Consider the following 18,424-nt stretch of genomic DNA (forward strand, 5'->3'; position numbering starts at 1 on the left):
CAGCTAGAGTGATGATCACACATCAGAATGTTAGATGTCTTCACTTGGGAACACATGACAACAATCCTCGGCCTTGCAGCATGCCTCTAAATTTCAAAACATTTAACAAACAAACAAATCAACTAGCCTGTATGTGCTACAGCTTTGGAACTTTCACTTTCAAATTGCCTAATTTTGCCTAAAATTGCCCGGCCCCGACCAATGATGCGCAGCAGCTATAATTTATTTTTTATTTTGTGTTTTAGTTTTTGAGGAAGGAAATAATTGAATTTAAAGTTATTCTGAAGCTACACTTTGTTATCAGAATATCAACCTTTACGCTGCCAGAGCCTTGTAGAAACATAAAAGCACTAGGCCTATGGGATTCTCAGACATTTTATTATAAAAGTGTAATTCTTTAACCATAAGACAGAGACATTGAACAGAAAAAATACATAACAACAAATGACCTTTCAAACATACTGATAACAATCTTCATCATAAATCCATGGCCCAAAGGTATACAGAGAAGAAGAGCTTTGTTGTTTATTTGTTTGACATTTGAGCATTATGAGGAGACACAAGGGGAAATAATTACAGTTTAATACTTTAATTCTGTCATTTCCTCTGCTGGAATTAACCCTGAAGTATTGGCATTGATGTAATGTATTTATAAATTCTTCCATTTTAATTGTCTTTGTGTTATATTGTAGGTAGTCTCTGTCCCAAATGATTCATATGTGTTTGTTTAAACAATGTAATTCCATTTTCCTTTTCACTGCAAACAAATAATCTTCTTGAAACATACAGTACATACATTGTACTTATTTCTACATAAATCAAATTGTGTGCATTTCTAACCTTAAGCGCCATACATTTAACAGACTGATTACTTCAAGTGTCCTTCAGCTCTCACATTCATACTCCATCTTTTCCAAATGAACCAATCAGTTGTTAAGACATCTCTTGATTTAAGTTCTTATAGTCAGTTGAAAATAACATTGCTTATTTAAGTGCAATATCTCAAAGTTCAGCTCTGTCTGAGCCAAGTACATATCAAAGCTGGCACATCACTGTCCTGACATGTGTCCATGTGTCATCTGTGTCAACACAGTTTCTCAAGTCTTGCAGGCTTCAGGAACACCAGGCCAGATATAAGGTCTTTGTTACTCCTTCACAGAGTTTACAGTATTTCCCTTGCAGCCTCTTAGTAGTAATGCACTCTTCCAATGGTCCCCGTTCCTGTCCCCAGGATGTCAGGTTGGCCGTTCCTCCAGATCTCACGTATGATACGTTCCCTCTCTTCCAGTCGCTGTGCCCGCTCCAGCTCTTCGGCTGAAGTAAATACGTTCACACTCAGCGTCCCGTCTGACTGGCTGCTATGATTACCAACAGGGATTTCTGTGCTGGGCAAAGGGATCGGGGCCTCTACATCATCCACCTCTTCATCTTCGTCCTCCTCGCTCTCCTCCTCCTCACTGATGTCCTTTAATTGTTTCTTCTCAGGTGTGGAGGTGGCCACTTTGGTCCGTGGCTTGCAAGAGATGCGGATGACCAGGAGGCAGAGCGTCAGCACCAGGCCGAAACACACTCCCAGGACAAAGTAAAGGCCAAAGCTCTCCGGGTTTGCTGCAGAGAGGACACACATGAACAACAACAGTTAAATGTTGTTCACGAACGATCACATCATTAACAGAAGTCAGAGTAGATGCTGTGCTGGGCTGCAGAGTGAGGCCTACCTTTAATGTGTGCATAAGCAGCTATGCTGTTGCTAAGGAGGTCCATTTCTTTTTTCTTCACATCCATGGTGAGCTTGACTTTGTTTTCTTCACACCTGAAAAACAACAAACATGTGACACCATGTTAAATCTGATGTTAATGTGTAATGCAGATAGACTTTAATGCTCCTCCAGGTGCTTAAGGTCAAACACCCTTCCTCCAGTGTTATATTCTGAGCCGTGCTTGGATGTCAAACCCACTGACCACAACAGTTCTTCATACGCCTCAGGGTGGGTGGGATGAGGCCTCCAAGTGTCACACAAAAGCTCCTCTGTGTTTTCTTTAAGCACTGGCTTCATCTGGGATTGTCATAACGCATTTGGCACATGGCCTTTCTGCCTCTGCCTCTGCCATGCTCTCTGAATCATGACAGCCCTCTGTAAATGAGGTCAAGTGTCAATTTCCCAAGCGGCCACAAAGGACTCTTTCCCCTCTGATAGGACTTCCAGATCAATCTGTGGGGCTCAGAGGAAAAGGCCAAAGTGTTGTTGACTTATTTGTAATGTTTGGACTCGGTGTCCCTGACATTTAAGCTGTCTATCTTCCTGGCATCCTGTTAGTATGAGGAGCCCTATTGTGTTTTTAACTGTTCCTGTCTGCAGTGGTGACTCCTAACTCTCCCAAGGAAGTCTTTCTGAAAGTAAAACCTGTGGAGCCATTCACGGGATGAGGTACAGTACAAGAGCATCTCAAGTTCATTGTAATTTGCAGTCTGTTTTTTGTTTTCAGTAGTTATCAGTATCCAGTCCTCTGTGTTACCTTCATGCTACCTCCTCGCTCTGTAGCTTTTGTGTCCAGGAGAAACAAATCTGTTTCTCATCTGCAACCAAACATTTATTGGATTTGCCTGCATGGAATACCACACCAAGGTCGTGTTGCACTGTTGGGTCTTTCTGTATTTCCTCTGTTAACCTTACCAAGCTCCCCTCCCTCTCCACCCTGCAGCCCTTTCCTGCTGACTCTGGTTTTTCTCCGCCACTTTGCCATTTTGTCAACAATTTCCACCTCCCCGGCTTGATGACATCATGGTGTTGCCCCATGAGGCACATAGTGTTGATGGCAACCAGGTTCAAACTAAAAGGGAGGTGGCTTTAATCCTTCCAGTTAGTGTTAGCACCGCTCCTCTTTAACATGTGCTTTGTGTTGTGGCTGGCTGTGGAAAAAAAAAACACCCTGCTCATGTGAAATGATGATGAACTCTGAAGTCGTCCGACGGCAACCTGTGTTCACTGCTCTCTAAGTCGAACCACATGTCATTAAGCCTACACATGGATCATATGGATGTCCTCAAATTGCACAAACCACATGTTTGTGTTTGCATTTACCTCTAAATTACATCCACTGATAACCTCAGAGCCTGATCTTTATCATGGTGTGAATACCTCAGTGATTTATGAAGCATTTGTGCTTATTTGTTGACGCAGCTTTCAGTGAACCATATGTGACGTGTCCCACTAATGAACTTTAAAACACGGCAAACATTGTCCTGTAAAAGCAGGAGTAAATACACGAGGAAGAACAGAGAGAGAATGAAACTTACCACAAAATGAAACTTTGGAGCGCTCCCTCAGTCCCAGCTCATAGTGTAATGGGAGGTTGGAGAAGAGATGCAAAATGATCACGATTCTCTCTTTTTCTCTCCCTTGCTGTTGGACCGTGATCTTTGGTCCTCAGGCTAAACAGTTCATTTGGCCACCCTGAGACAAGAGCAAACACACGCACACACAGAGATAGAGAGAGAGAGACAGAGAGACACACACACAGACATCCACACACACAGACGTCAAGCTACATTAGAACCAAACTCACTGAGGTGTCTGCAATGCAAACACTGACAGGCCTATTGTAGGATACACGGTCCAGCTAGAGACCAGAGGCAGGCTTTTCAGTTGCCAGTGGTTCAGCTGTGCTCCCTTGAGCCAACACTGGGTAAAATGCACAGAGACTGTAAAAAGCACAGGAATGTCTAAGCTGCCTGGGCAGAGCAAATGGTATCTTTATAGTGAACCTGAACATTGTAAATGACCAAAATGGTGATGTCTTTAAAGTAATTATATTGGATTTGTGAAGGTAGGTACTTAAAACAGATTATATCACTTAAGTTGGACTCACATGAAGTGAAGCAGCTGTAGGACTGAAGTTATCCCATCTCAGAGTAAAGTACAGAGTGCAGAATGAACAGGGCTATTCATTATACAGGGCTAGTATCACCTACAGTTGCTTTTTCACCCACGTTCAAATTTCGGATCATTTCTAAACAGTTTCAATAAGGAAAAGTTTAATATCCTGAAATCTGAAGTTTCCCTGCCACAACGGAATTGCTTCACATTTTTAGCACTCAAACCTGCATCAAGAGAACAAGACCCCCGGAATCACTTTCTTTTACTCAATTAAAGTCCTATAACTTGCTGGGGGTCGATGTTTTACATGCCAGGTGGGTATATCCAGAGCTGTGAAAAATGCCACGCTGTGAAGTTTTCTAACTCATAGCCATGTTTAGGAAAAAGCTCCTCCACCAGCTGCAGTTGGTTTAACAGAGCCTTTGTGCTTTCCAGGGCAGATTTTGATCTTGCTGACTCTTGGCAGATCCTATGTACACTGCAAAGCGCCTGACTGAGACAGCGCTCGGGGGCTAAGTGACAGAGTGGTCACTATGGCAACGGGCTTTCCAGGCCACCCCCTCTGTCCCCACGGGAGCGAGACGATGGACCTTTTGTTTCTGCTCCACACCGTAGGGATGGACCTACGCACTGTCTTCCTGGCGAGTTCCTTCCTTTCTTTTCAATTATGAACAAGTTCATCTCCTCTCTCCCACAGAGCCGCCTCCTCCCCAGCTAACGGAATCTATTCATCACTATCCAAGCAGAGCTGGAGAACACGGGCTTTCAATGAGATGTTTTGTTTTTGTCTCAAGGGTAATAAAGTGAACGGCTCGGATGACTACAGTCGTTCTTCGAGCCAAGGTCAAAGCTAACGAGTGGACACCTACAGTACAGTAACCGGCCCCCTCTCCCACACAGGAATGCAGCAAACCTGAGCTTCGTCGGCACTCAGGCGTCTGTTACTGGTGATTAATGACAAGTGCAGACCTGTTTAAAGGCCCATCTAAACACTAATTACCCTGCTGTGTTGTTTTGTTGTGTTTTTGTTTTACCCCAAGTAGGAAATTATTAACAGACCCTCTCCTCCCCAGCTTTGTATCCATGACTCAACTTTCAGTCATTTTCTCCAACTGACCCAATTTGCTTTTCTATTGCAGATGTTGCCCTTCCCTTCAGCCTTGAAAATGAGACCTCCATCATAACAAAAGAGTCATGCCATAGTGATTTGGTCTATCATTTTGTCCCATCATGTTTAACTCAAACTTAAGCTGCATTATTAACTGTCTGGTAAATATTATGAATGAAAACAATAGCAGTCCTTATAATATGGCTCTTGTCGTAATCAAATACTGATGCAGAACTGGAGTATGCACTCTAAAAAAGTAATAAACAAACAATGAAAGCTTTGCACTTATAAATTTCTAGATTGCAGTTTTCAGAGAGTGCTGACTTGTGGGAGCTTTCACACCATCTGCTGTGAAATAGAAGTGACAATATCTCAAGAATCAGGACACCATATGTTGTTGATGTTATGTGGTAAACCTGTATAAAATCTCCGTGCAGACTATAGAGTTAAACTGAAGCTTTCCTTTGCCTTTCATAATTTAGTAACAAATATATTTAGAGTTGAGATATAAAAAGATGAAATGACATTTTCCAGTGATCTGGCCGAGCCAGCTGCAGCACGTGTCACTCTGCCACATCTGTGACGTTAATGTTTGGTCCTTTTTTTGTCCCTGCAAGCTTATCATTTGCTCTTTCCTGGCCTCATATCCTGAGGTCAAACATTCAGGCATCCCTTTCCTGACTCCTTTGCACGCTGCTGACTATTAAATAATCAAGTAACCCATCCTGACAGGGCTTAAATTGCGTGGGAAATGTATGTCTAATGATCCAAAACAAAATATAATCCCAGCAACAAATGGTAAAGATTGCAACTAGCTCAGCTTTTTTTCCCTGCAAAATCTGTCAGTTAGTGATGAGCTATTTATGTAAGGAAAATGTGCCCTGACTGATGCCAGCATAAACAGACTATGGTGTGCTGTTATGGCCTGAGAAGAGGTCAAAAGCTATTTCTAACTGAGCGATGTTTGCTTTGGTTTGGATGCAGGAGCGAGAGTGGATGAAAACCTCAAAACGATCATATAGTGTTATATTTTTGTTGTCATCCACTTGAAGATAACCACAATGGCTCTTCCTTCCCACAGGGTTTGTCCCTTTCCGCAGAGTCAACATCCAGGTCCAAACCTTCCTTAAGCATCTCTGCCATTGTCTGGGATAAGTATAAGACAGAATGACCGAGATGTCTGCTGTACACACATGTCAGCTAGGTGCTTTATCAGCTGCCTCCAAACAGAGCAGACCTCCAAAGCAAAGGTTTGTCACAGAACAGTGGCTATTTTCCCCAGACATTTCACCAGTAATACTTGTTTCAGAAACCGTCCAACCACAATAGGCTACTACTCTTGCACAATGAAAGAATCAAAGTCATAACCCTTCCGTGGAATTTATGCAAGGAGTCAAGCCACATTTGATTTATCCACAGAAGATGAAAAGGTCAGATTACACAAGGGAACAAGTCGGTGTTATTTCCTCATTGTCCTGACACATGCCGAACCGCAGAGGGAGAGAAATATTTTTAATACCTTGAATTTCTCTGCAACCGCAACAATTCCTGGCACAATCGAGAGTCTTTCTGTGGTCCTCCTGGGATAGAACTTCACAGAATGAAAATAGCCAGACTTTAATTAAATCACACTTCAGTGTTTTTAAACTCAAGTCCTACACACAGGCTCTATCTAGTAGAGGAAGCTGCCAAAAGAATTTACAGCATCTTACATAGTATCTTTACTTCAAATAATGTTCATTAAAATGTGCCGCTTTGATTCGGTGGCAGCTACTGAAGAAAATCAGTCTGGACTTAATGATGCACAACATCAAACAAACCGATCTGGGTAATTTATTCACAATTTTTAGCTTGCGGAGCACATTCTGAAACTCTACATGGTCTCCTTAAATAAATATACTGAATCAGAGCTCAGACTTGGCTCAGTTATTCTCCTATACTCAAAAAGAAAGTTTCTCAGTCGCTGATGAAAGCTTAACAGCTACCTACAAACTGCCAAAGAATCTGAAATTGAACACAAAAATATCTGTTGGACGTCCCTACAAGCCATTCATCACACACCTGAGTGATCTCCAAGTCTTAAAATATAATGGATCTTCAAGATCTCTCCTAAACAACAGAGTTACAGGCAATCACTCCGTAAACAGAAACTTTGTCCAAACCAACATCTCCATTTACAGAGTCTGTGAAAGCATTCATGAAAGTTCACAGGGTGTAGATTATTTCTTGTGGAAGCAGCAGCAAGATTACTTCACATCCAAGAGGGATGCAAAGAATACTTCTGGAGGGAAGCGGGGTTCGTTTCTTTCCAGTTCCTTTTGACGTGAAGATCTTGGGATTCAAGCTGTGCTAACTGTTACTGCTGCTTCCCTCTTGTCAAGGTCTGCCAGAGTTTCTGACTGAGAGGAAGGTTGTTACATTTGGAAGCAGGACAGGCATGTGGTTGCCATCAGGACAGAGACATGGAGTGCCAGGTGTGGGGGACCCCAAACAGACCCAGGTCAAGAGTATTTGCAAATGCTTTTATAGTTGGTTTTATGCTTATTTTGTGTCTGATCAATGAGATACAGTATGACACTGAGGGATGTGATGAACTAAAATAACCCCATATGGGTTTTTGAGAGTGAACGCCACACCAGTGAGTGACTGCGCCTCATGCGCCACATCAAAAGAGACAAATGGCGACAATCAAAGGCGTAGCAGGAAGCTACACATCTTAAAGTTAGGGTCAGATTGTAAAGTACTTGGAGAGATAAACAGGCGCCAGAGAGAAAAAAAAAATTGAATTTAACAATTAGAAAGAGTAGCCACATGTGTAATGAATACCAGCAAATGTGTCTGGGGCACAATGGTGGTTAATAGTGGAATAGTAGAACGGCACAGCCCCTGGTTTGAGTTTGACTGGAAAGCTTATTTGCAGCTCTCTTTCCCTCTCCACTGTCTGTTTTTTATACTGCACTGTATTTCATAAAGGCTAAATGCTGGAGACAGCACAGAGTGGAGGTGACAGAAAAGTCAATGCGAGAAAGCAGTAGTCTGACAGTACTGAAATGTTTCAGCTGTTGTGCGGCACTGGATCCCAGTTTTGATTGCACTCCTCCCAGTTCTGAAGCCAAAGGTTACAAACCCTTCTTCACTTTGTAAACAGCAGTTGTCATGGAACCGAAGATGTTGAATCTGTCTTTATATTCTGTGCATCTCTAGGACTTCAAACTATACATCCGTTGATGAAAACTGCAAGATACTGCTAAATGCTCCAGAACAAACACTTAAGAGGTTCTTGAGTGCAGTCTCCGACTTCCAAGGACAAGAATAAACGGTAAACGTGATTTGCTGAGCCAACATAAATGAGAAGACCTCAAGGTACTTGGAACCACGGAAAGTTTAAACTTCTACAGTTAAATAACAACTGAACAAACTTCATTTGATGATGAAAACCATGTGATATTGCTGAAAGTTCGAGAATAAGAAGTGACCGGAATTTGCAAGGATTTTTCTTTTCTTTTGTCAACGTCTTAAGGTTATTTGTAATCATTTTCAGATTGTCTTAAACAAGAGGTTTAGAAACTAGAGTATATTCACGTTTATACATTGAGTATAATACTAATTTATCCTGAAATGAAAGTTCACCCAGCTCACACCCTCTGCAGGTAAAACCATCCACATTCTCAGTCACATGTGACCCTTGTCTGAACTACAATGTGCTGCCAGCTGCTGAGACAAACTGCTTCAGTGAATGCAAAGTCAGCACTTACCCAGTTTTTTTTTTTTTTTATTAAGTTTCCTCTTGAATCAATCTCAACACACATAAAAAAATAAGATCTAAACCTGTCTTGTTTGTGCACAATTCAAACTTTGACATTTTTGTTCCATTACACGGTTCAATCATCTCCAAACGTTTTGAATATGCTTTTATGTTTGACATAGAGCTGAAAGCAAGCTTTGTTTCTTTCCACATGTGTTGACGTATTGGTCTTTGGGCATGTACTTTATTTGACGTAGACTCAATGAACAATAGCTTTGGATTCAAGGATGAAGACTTTTCCCTGGGTAAACACAGAATCAAACCAGTGAGCCATTGTTAGGCAGATATTATTCAAGTTTTGAGCTGACACTTTTCAACATGGGTATAAGTTATAAATTCAACATGACTCTGTATGCCAACATGGCGCCAGCTTGGTTTAGATTAACTGCAAACCTTGCCCGAAAAGATCCCTGTGTATCATTGAACCACAGTGCACTGCTTGTCCTAGAACATGTTTTGTGGGCAATGGCAGGTAATAGTAGGGTAAAGGAGATATGGGAGTGAGCCAGGGGTTAGGGCAAATGGTTAATAGTACCCAGATGTGTTCCTGATTTGAGTCAGAGTCAGAATGCTTTACTATGTAAATGAGGAGGAGATATCCCACGTACCATCTTCAAATTGACGTTATCATGGTTCCAATCAAGCAAATCATGCAGAGCTCATGGCAGTAGCAAGACAAATAGAAACCACAGCTGTGTGTGTGTTTGCTGACAGGGGTTATTTGTGCATGTGTGTATAGTATATGTCTGGATGTTGACAGTTACTGGTTGTCTGTGTATGTTCCTGTATGTTGAACTTGATTCACATGAACATTCCTCTGTGATTTGCGAAAGCACAGTGGGTTTAGATCATCCCAAACCTCAAGCTCCAGAAATAGAGCATGAGCTCACCCTTTTCATCGATCTGGGCTCGCCATCCTGCTGCACGCCTACGCCACATACTGTATCAATTACATGGACCCTATGGATTACGCTGTGACACAAAACACGTGAATGCCCTTTCCATGATTGGCTCTGTAGTATTTGTTCATGAGCACAATACAGTCCCAGTCCCATGAGTTTCAGGAGGTTCAGAATTTTGTGACAGGGACTTTGTTTGTGTTGTGAAAGTGAAGGTTGGTTGGGTGGTTTCAGATATTTATGGGCCTTTGAGTCCATGGCATTTACTGACCTCTATACCAGCGACCAGTAGCAATTAGAGAAACAGCAACAGCATTGTGATCAGTCATGATCACAGTGGCATTGTAATATTACAATAGAGATGAGTTTGTATTGTAAACTCCTCTGCGCTTTGACCTTAAAGGAATATTTCAGAACAGAGTATTTATCACACTGGGGAACGCTCTAGAGATACTAATAATATCTCTTTGTCTTTTTTATAGTGAGAGAATGAAATGCTTTGTGATGGTTGTTAGCGTGTGGGGGTGGGAGATTTGAAAGATTTTGTTCCAATACAAAAGTAAAGCCCAGAAAAAAAGAGAAGATCTCTGTGTTATTTTGTCAATGGCGCTGATATTACATAACACTAAACAATCCTAGAAATTATTATTATTATTATTATTTTTTACATAGGAGCATGTACAACTCTTTAAAACTTTTAAAAACTGGTCAATGGTCTGCTCTCTCTTGCCAATGTTGTTTTAAACCACATGTGGTACATATACAAAGGGCTCTAATCTTTGCATCCTCTTTAACAAAATATTTACACTGAGCTTAAAGAAAATAAAAGGTTTCGGTTTCTGTGTGTCCTACTCATTGCATGTATTTGTGTGCTTGTGTGTGAGTGTGTGCACTCAAGATAGAAGTGTGGGCTTAGGCAAACCCAGTGGACTTAGCATGTCAAACACCTATTTGAACCTCAGGTTATTAAAGAGAAGCACTGTTAAAGGAGCAGTGACTAAACTTCACATTCAGTGCTATAATTTTCCCATAAGAGGATGGCCATAATACTGTGTATTTACAAGGGTTTGAAAAGGGCATTAATGAAAACCAGCTGCTGCATGATGGTGAAATGAGCAAAGGAATGTTTTAAGGAATTTTTTTTCTAAACTGTATCAGAGAGTCCATTTGCAAATTTACAACTTGTTCACAAGAGTACTATGGAAAAAGTTGTAAGGTTCAATCAATAGTGAACCTCTACATGCAAACATGGGTGGATGAATGAATGGGTGGAATACATGGATGTTTTTCAGTCTGCAGCACTTTACAGTCACTAGGCAAAAAATTATCCTCAGCAGGAGTTAGAGCAAATCAGCAACAATTAGTTTAAATGGGGTACTCTGTTGATGGGAGTAGATATATAGCCAGTGTTCAAAGACATCAGCTGATGATCAGCTGATTTGGCTGACACTAAAGACTTCACGCCTTTGCCTAAATATGTGCCTTGAAATCCATTATGACAGCGTTTCAAGTTTTCGTACATTAATCCTTCACGGTGTGTTTCTGCTGGATATTAGCTCTGGCTCTGTTGGCCGGCTTTCTTATCTCTGGCTTGATCACTGGATCGTCCCAAGTAGAAGGACTTGTCAAAATAACAGGTCAGCTAAGGTCAGTCAATGTGCCATAGAGCATACACTGAGCAAAAACTGAACAAACTGCTGTGGTGTTTAAATGATGGACTATAATATTTTAGGTTTAAATAATACCATGTTTATGGCCAAAGGGTGTAAACAGCAAAACTCTAACTTATGTATGCTGAAGCTTCTCCTATATTCACAACTGTTTTTCATTTTCTGTTGCACCTTTTGAACACTGCTACAATAACCACCAGCCAACAATGATCTCTTTATGCAGAATATGACATCTCTGCATGTATTGGTAACATTGGGGGGGGGGGGGGGGGGAAGACACCTCACACTGAATAAACAGTACATTATGGCCAACATCACTAAAGTTACACATTAATTGAAAAGTTACCAAATGCAATGAATAACCTTCAGACAACCTTTTGTGATAACCTTTCACAACATGAACAACTAAAAGTTAAAGTTGACAGGGACTGTTTTATGATGACAGTGGATGAAACTCCTCAAGATCAACTAAATGCATTGTCTGTGGGGGGCTTCATCCAGGATGGCATTGTCACATACCCTCATTTCTGGCTGAAAAATCATTATAGATCTCAACCTTAAAACAATGCGATTAAATGTTTATTTCTTGTCAGTGTATAAATCTGTCTACTTTGGGTTTTGGTTGACTTCACTTATCCTGACTTTGTGTAGGCTGAGACTGTCTGTATCTCTGCCGCAAACAAATTGGTATCCTGGGAGTTTAGACAAGCAGTTCAAATCACAGTGTGACCTCTGACCTCTGGGTAAATAGAATAAGTTAACAACCATCCTCAGGACAGATAAGACAGGCCGACTGATAAGTAAGTCAGTTGGGTTTTGGAAAAAGGAAAGTCTACTGGCACAAAGAGCTCACATGGGGTCATAGAGAAGTCAACTCTTTCCAGCCATGAAGCCTTGAAGGGGTTACTTAACTACAGTGAGCATTCACACTCATCCTATGGACAGTTATCTGATTGACTGGAGGAGACACAGCTGAAGTGCTGCCTGCCTAGTCAGATAATATAAATTAAAGGAGACCCCCGAGAGCAACCCATCCCAGCCCAGCCTACACCCATCAACTCCCCCTTCCTGCACCTCGCTTTCTCCCTGATAAGAGGTGCTAACCACAACCATCCAGAGAGAGAGAGAGCCACGAGAGCTGAAGCATATGTTTCACTGTTGTTCCACATTAATGTTTCTATGGACACGTTTAAGACAGGGGAACAGCTGAAAGAGAAACAGAGCCATCTGGACCATGTGTACACTCTTAAAACCTCCTTTTGAAATCCAGTGATGTCTCTCGCCTCTCTGATTATATGATGTCTGCTCTTTTAGGCCACACAAAAGAAAAAACTAAAAGCGACAGGATGTTTGCTTTGATTGTAGCAAGGTGACAACTAATTAATCACCACAAGGTTAGCCAATAACGTGCAGCTGCACAGGAAAGCCATACCCGGCTTCTCCTGTCCTGTTTCACCTATAAGTGCTGCATCAGCTCCTCTTTGGTTCATCAAATACATACACATCTAACAGGACAATATTATGATGCTTTTAAACTGGTGAGGACTGAGAGGTGTTTATTCAACACCACTTCTTTATCACAGGTTCAGACATAAACACTCACATAAGGAACCCCCTTTTCACATGAAATGAAACTGAGAGCTGCTGTGATGAAAACCAGATATCAAACTTTATAACACAAACACACACACCTCTAAACAAGCCTGCAAAAGTTTGAATTCAAACAAGCTGCTAGCAATAAACTTCCACAGCTGCAGGAAAAGTTCTGTGAAAGTTGAGAAACAGAAAAGCTGTGGTTCACTGGGGTTTCTATGGTGCTGCGCATACACTCAAATGAACTGTCAAACTCACCAGTCAGTGATAAGAGAAAACGTCCCTCTGAAATGGCTCAGTCCACACACAGAGAGCCTTGGGCAAACTGCAAATCTTTAGTCCTCTTTCCCTCCAAATTTAAAAAAACAACACTGCACTACAAGCAGCGCTGCCTGTTTCTGTTGATTCCCTGTTGCTGCTGTGGTCAAGTCCTGAAGAGCGTGTGTGTGTCTGCCTGAGCGTGCGTGTGCAGAGTCTGGGGAAGAGGTGGTAACTTCCTCTCAAAGTTGGAGACGGAGTGAGTAACAGAGTTTTCTCCCTCCCGGCTCCAATCCACAAGAAGCAGGAAAAGCTGTCATACTATCCCCCTTTTCAGACGAAAAAAAAGAGAGAGAGAAAAAAAAGAGGAACAGCCTAAAAAGGGCAAGCTCGGGGAAGAGAGGAGGGAGGGAAGCAGTGGTTGTGTGTGCATGCATGTGTGTGGTGTGTGTGTGGTGTGTGAGGAGGGGGACTCTCCCTCTGTTGTTGAGGAAACAGGGAGAAAGCAACTCCAAGGAAATTAGCTCAAGTTTTTTCCATGCACAGTCCAGTGTCACAGGAAAACAAAAACAACAACAAAGCAAATTTGTGTATGTAAAGCTGTTGGACAGCTGTGTAAGATTTCAGCAGCACATATTAAAAGAGCTATTTAAAAGTTTTTTCTGGCTCTTTGCTTGCCAAGAGCTGTGCCCTGCAGTGAAAAGCAACCCTCTTGTTTTGCCTTTATTTCTATCACTTCTTTTTTTCTACTGAAGTTTGCATGCTAACCAGCTAGTGCCTGCTTTGTCACTTTTTCCAATACCGAGTCATTGTAGCCTCCAGTCTGCCATGAAGGAATGGCAGAAGATGGCAAAACTGGTAAGTAACACAGGCTATGTAGCACTAGCAAAACCTAAAATAGCTCTTTTAACCTCTGGTGGAGCTTAGTGTTCAGGAAAACTTTGGGGAAAATTTGTTTATCAAGTCTCTTGACGCTGTCTTGTTAGAGGAAGATTGATATGCTGCTCACGTCTGTATGCTATATGAAGCTTGTGCAGGCTCCTTCTTTAATTAGCTTATCTTAAAGAGTAGACAGTGAGGGAAATGGCTAGACTAGCTAATGTAGATGAAGTGTAAAAATTACATTAAAAAAAGAGGTTACGTGTTGTTTTTGGGTGCAGAGACACAACTTTTTGCTGTTGGTTTTCACATTAAATCTCTGCACAGGGCATTTTTATTGAGCATACATTGGCCAGGGGGAGTCACTCTTTGAAAAGGAGAGGAAGCAAACACATTTATCCACCAGGTAATATTATTCACAGTACATCACTCTTAATATTACCATTTCTTAGTGCACCGCTGCAACATAAACCATTTTTTGCTGACAGTGTGTCATAAGAACTTTCCAAAGAACTTCTGAAGTTGCAAATTTATTATGTCCCATTAGCAGTTGTGTAGTGATGCTTACAATACACAGAAGGCTGCCTCCTAGTTTGAATTTGCCATCGAGTCAGAAATGTTATGAGCATTTGCAACTTATTACTGGAGTCACGTTCCTCCCAGAATGCAGCTTTAATGAGACGGCTATATGGTTTTGGTGAAAGCAGCGGCACACAGAACACGGTAAACATGTAATCACACTAACATGTCAACTCCCATGCTGAAGAGTTGACATACTAACTGCTAACAGCTGCGAGCTACATGCGAAAAAACCTTTTTGACATTTTTACGTGCAATTGCGTCAGCGATTGACCACACAACTCAGGCAACACTGACAATGCTGTTATTTTTTCCAGTGTCTGAATGTTGCAACCTGTCAAATACTGTACATGTGCAGTACATGTTCCTCTACTGAAAGATCTGTACCATCTCATCTGGGCTAAGCTGTAAATCTTTGTGGCCACCAACCTCCGTCTTGACCAGATTTTATTAAAGCCATACACTCTGGGAGGCATGGTGACATTTTTCATTAAAGTTGCCACTATTCTTCATGGGAAATGGGGAAGGAAAGCTGAGACCAATGAAATCAAGAGTTCATTTTTATTCTTCCAGAGGGTCAGTGTTAGAGCAGAGTTGTTATTGCACTACACCCTGCTGGGACTTGAGAGAACATCTTGGTCTTAATCCCACATATTTCACTCATTAACCCACTCACTAACCACAGCAGTCTGCCCATGAGCGCAGATACAAGAACCCACTTCAGTTGAAATTACATTTCATATTGCACCCTCAGGACTTCAACTCAAACATTTTCCCACTGCCTCTTTCTCAAATTTCTGCTTCACCCTATCTTCCCATAAAAAAAAAGATACAATCCTGGAAGCAAATAAAACAAAAAGGAAGGTGGAAGGCATCTCTCCAATATCCCTCCCTGTCAACTTCATAAATGATGAGGAGGTGTAGGGGCTGGAGCAGGGGGTTAGGGGAAAAAGCTGAGTCTTTTTCTTGAGTGCCAGGATTTAAACGTTTCTTTCTTTCTTAAATCAGTGATCACATTCCTGCCTGGATATCCTCATGGCTGGCAGATGTCCACCTGTCCCTGGGGCTGATTTATACTCCAGCTCGGGGTTGGTCGGAGAAGGGTGGATAAAGGGCAGAAGAATGGAGACAGAGAGGAAGAGAGAAGAGAGGGGAGAGGAGGTGAAAACTATAGGCTTAAAGACGAATGAGAGCAGCCTAATTGCACGGTGCCTAGGTGGAGGCAGACTTTCCCTGCCCTGGATCATGTCTGACAAACTCAAGCATGCCAGTGTTCAATGTAAATACACAGTATATTATGATAAGCCATTGAGAAGGAGGAGGTGGAAACAGGGAGGGATAGGTGGCTGATAACCAGGCAGGGTCTGTCTGCAGGTGGGAAAGGATGAAGCATGCAGTGAAGGTGCATGTGTGTGTGAGAGAGAGAGAGAGAGAGAGAGAGAGAGAGATAGAAGGTGGGGGGTGGGGGAGATTTGAACAAGATAGCACTCGTTCACAAAGCTCACTGCCGGCGTGAAGCCAGCCGATACGGCCTAAACAAGTTTCATAGGAACAAAAGATAACCACCATCTTTAACTTAGAGTAATATTTGCAGTGCGTCTCATGAGAGTCGCCTCACCCACTCATTTTCCAAAGGTTGCCACACAGAGCTTTTGTTGGTGATCTGCACCGTGGGGAGTCTGTGTGAATGAACGGTGTATGGAAACGTCTGATGAAAGGCTTGGTTTGACCAGCTGAAGCACGTCACAAAGCAAAGAAAATAAGGGCAAGAGAGCCTTATGTTATTTCCACAGCACAGACAAACACAACACAATCCATTTAGAAATCCCAAAGAACAGCAATAATCTGATAATCAACCTGGAAGAGGGATAATTAAAGCTTTGCCTCTTCTGAAAAACATAAGAGAGGAAAAGAAAACACCACCCACATGACTCATCTGAACAATGAAATGAATATCCTTGGGGGTCATCCTGAGAAAATTAGCATCATTCTTTCTTTCTTTCTTTTTTTCAATCAAAAACACATGGAGATATCAAAACTGTAAACACATGGAGCTAGGACTTTTAATTTACATCAAATGATAAAGAAGTGAAGACAAAAGAGAGGAAGAAAAACAGCCCCTGTCATTTCTCATCAAGCTCGTCAAGACTCTGGCATTCACAGACTGCTCATTAAAACTTCCATGGCAGATCTGGAGAGGGATCTAGTCTAGCTCTGCACTCTCAGGTAGACTCCACAGTCCACACCCTCTTTCCAGTGCATGAAAACACATGTCTCTGTCCTCAGCCCCAGTGCCCCCCATTAAAAAAAAAAAAAAAAAAAAACTGTGGAGGCATCTGCCAGCAGTAGCTTCTTTATGGGACAGATGGGATCCTAGTGCAGGGAGCTCTTGTGCATGGGGCTTGTTTTGTGATCATATAAGTCTGATCCTTTTCCTGCTATGATTTTCCACTCCCTCCACATGCATGAAGAATAAATCACATGCAAATACATGGGCACATAAAAACACACTTGCACACATGCATAAGAAAAGCATGTGACTGACTCACTGTAATCCTTCGTTTGATACACATCCATTCCCACATGGGGAGTACAGGAGTTCTGTAGAGCTGAATCAGATTTGAACTGTGGTGCTCACAGCATTAAACACCCAACAGCAACATCTTTCTCAATACACAAGGTCAAGTAGCACAGCAGAATTCATCCTTTAATGTTTGAAGCTACTGATGGTGATCTAATGAGCCAGAATATGCTTGCAGTAGTCATCTACATTATTTATTCTCTCCATTTCTTTCTATGCTCTGCCATTTACTGGCATTATTTTGTTTGAGGAACTGTATAATAATTCAGCTGAAAAAGCTTTTAGAAAAGTCAAAAGATAGCCGATGTTGGGTCAGCACAACCAGGCTATCCTTTGCTTTAGCTTCAATGTAATCTGTCATGTAGCATTTCTTTCTTCAATATGCAAGACAAAGTGTGTTTCTGGGGTTTACTTTCCATGTTCTGGCCTCCACTGCTACCCCTACTATGAGAAATGGAAACCATTTGTGGCCACAGAAAAACCTACAGCTTCCACAAAATGAAATAAAAATGTAACGGTGTGAGTACTTTTGTTATTGTACAAAGGTTTTAACTATTTCATTTAACTCATCAACGCTCACTCTTTGAGAGTTCAAGTTGTAATCTCTAAAGTCTAAAGAAAAGTGTAGAGTTCAGTCCTCTCTGCTATTACAGATGTGTGAGTTAACCTCAACCCCTCATCCAGGAATGTCTAGGGCTTGTGGGAAATGTCCATTAAAGGCCACTAAAGACCAAATATTGAATAAATGATATGAGATAATTGTTCAAAAAGCTTCTGGACTTGGAAACGTCTGTGCTCTCAGCTCATTTTCATAGAGTTTTAGCATATGTCAGTGGGAATTTGAATGATGGACTTCAGCTCCATTTTCACTGTTTATTCAAAGATACATTTGCACCATTGACTCCTGTCTCATAACTGTTTGCAAGCCATTAATCTTTTGAGAAGCAGTTTTTACAACCCACACATGAGATGAAATTGAATGTGATAAATAAAAAAAATAAACAAACAACACCAGCTTTCTCCATTTTGGGGTTTCAGTTGCCTGTAAAGTCAACACTGTCAACTTCGTGCTGCTAGTCAACACTGTGGCATTTTCACTGGAATGAATTGGTTTAATTTCATCATTTGAAATATTGTTGTGACAGATCTTCTGTGTGCAGTAATCCACACTGAA

The 18,424-nt window shown here is 41.6% G+C and overlaps 1 protein-coding gene across 1 annotated transcript; it reads right to left on the bottom strand.

Annotated features, from left to right (window-relative positions):
- Positions 1-272: 272 nt before the first annotated feature.
- eva1ba (eva-1 homolog Ba (C. elegans)) lies at positions 273-13,475 on the bottom strand. The gene is made up of 4 exons (XM_083989876.1): positions 13,212-13,475; positions 3,299-3,455; positions 1,719-1,813; positions 273-1,608 (listed from the first exon to the last, which is right to left on the bottom strand). The coding sequence occupies exons 3-4, from the start codon at positions 1,783-1,785 to the stop codon at positions 1,187-1,189; spliced, it is 489 nt and encodes a 162-aa protein (XP_083846002.1). The 5' UTR covers positions 1,786-1,813; positions 3,299-3,455; positions 13,212-13,475; the 3' UTR covers positions 273-1,186.
- Positions 13,476-18,424: the final 4,949 nt, after the last annotated feature.

The sequence above is a fragment of the Trachurus trachurus genome (assembly GCF_905171665.1).
Source record: "Trachurus trachurus genome assembly, chromosome: 16".
NCBI lineage: Eukaryota > Metazoa > Chordata > Actinopteri > Carangiformes > Carangidae > Trachurus > Trachurus trachurus.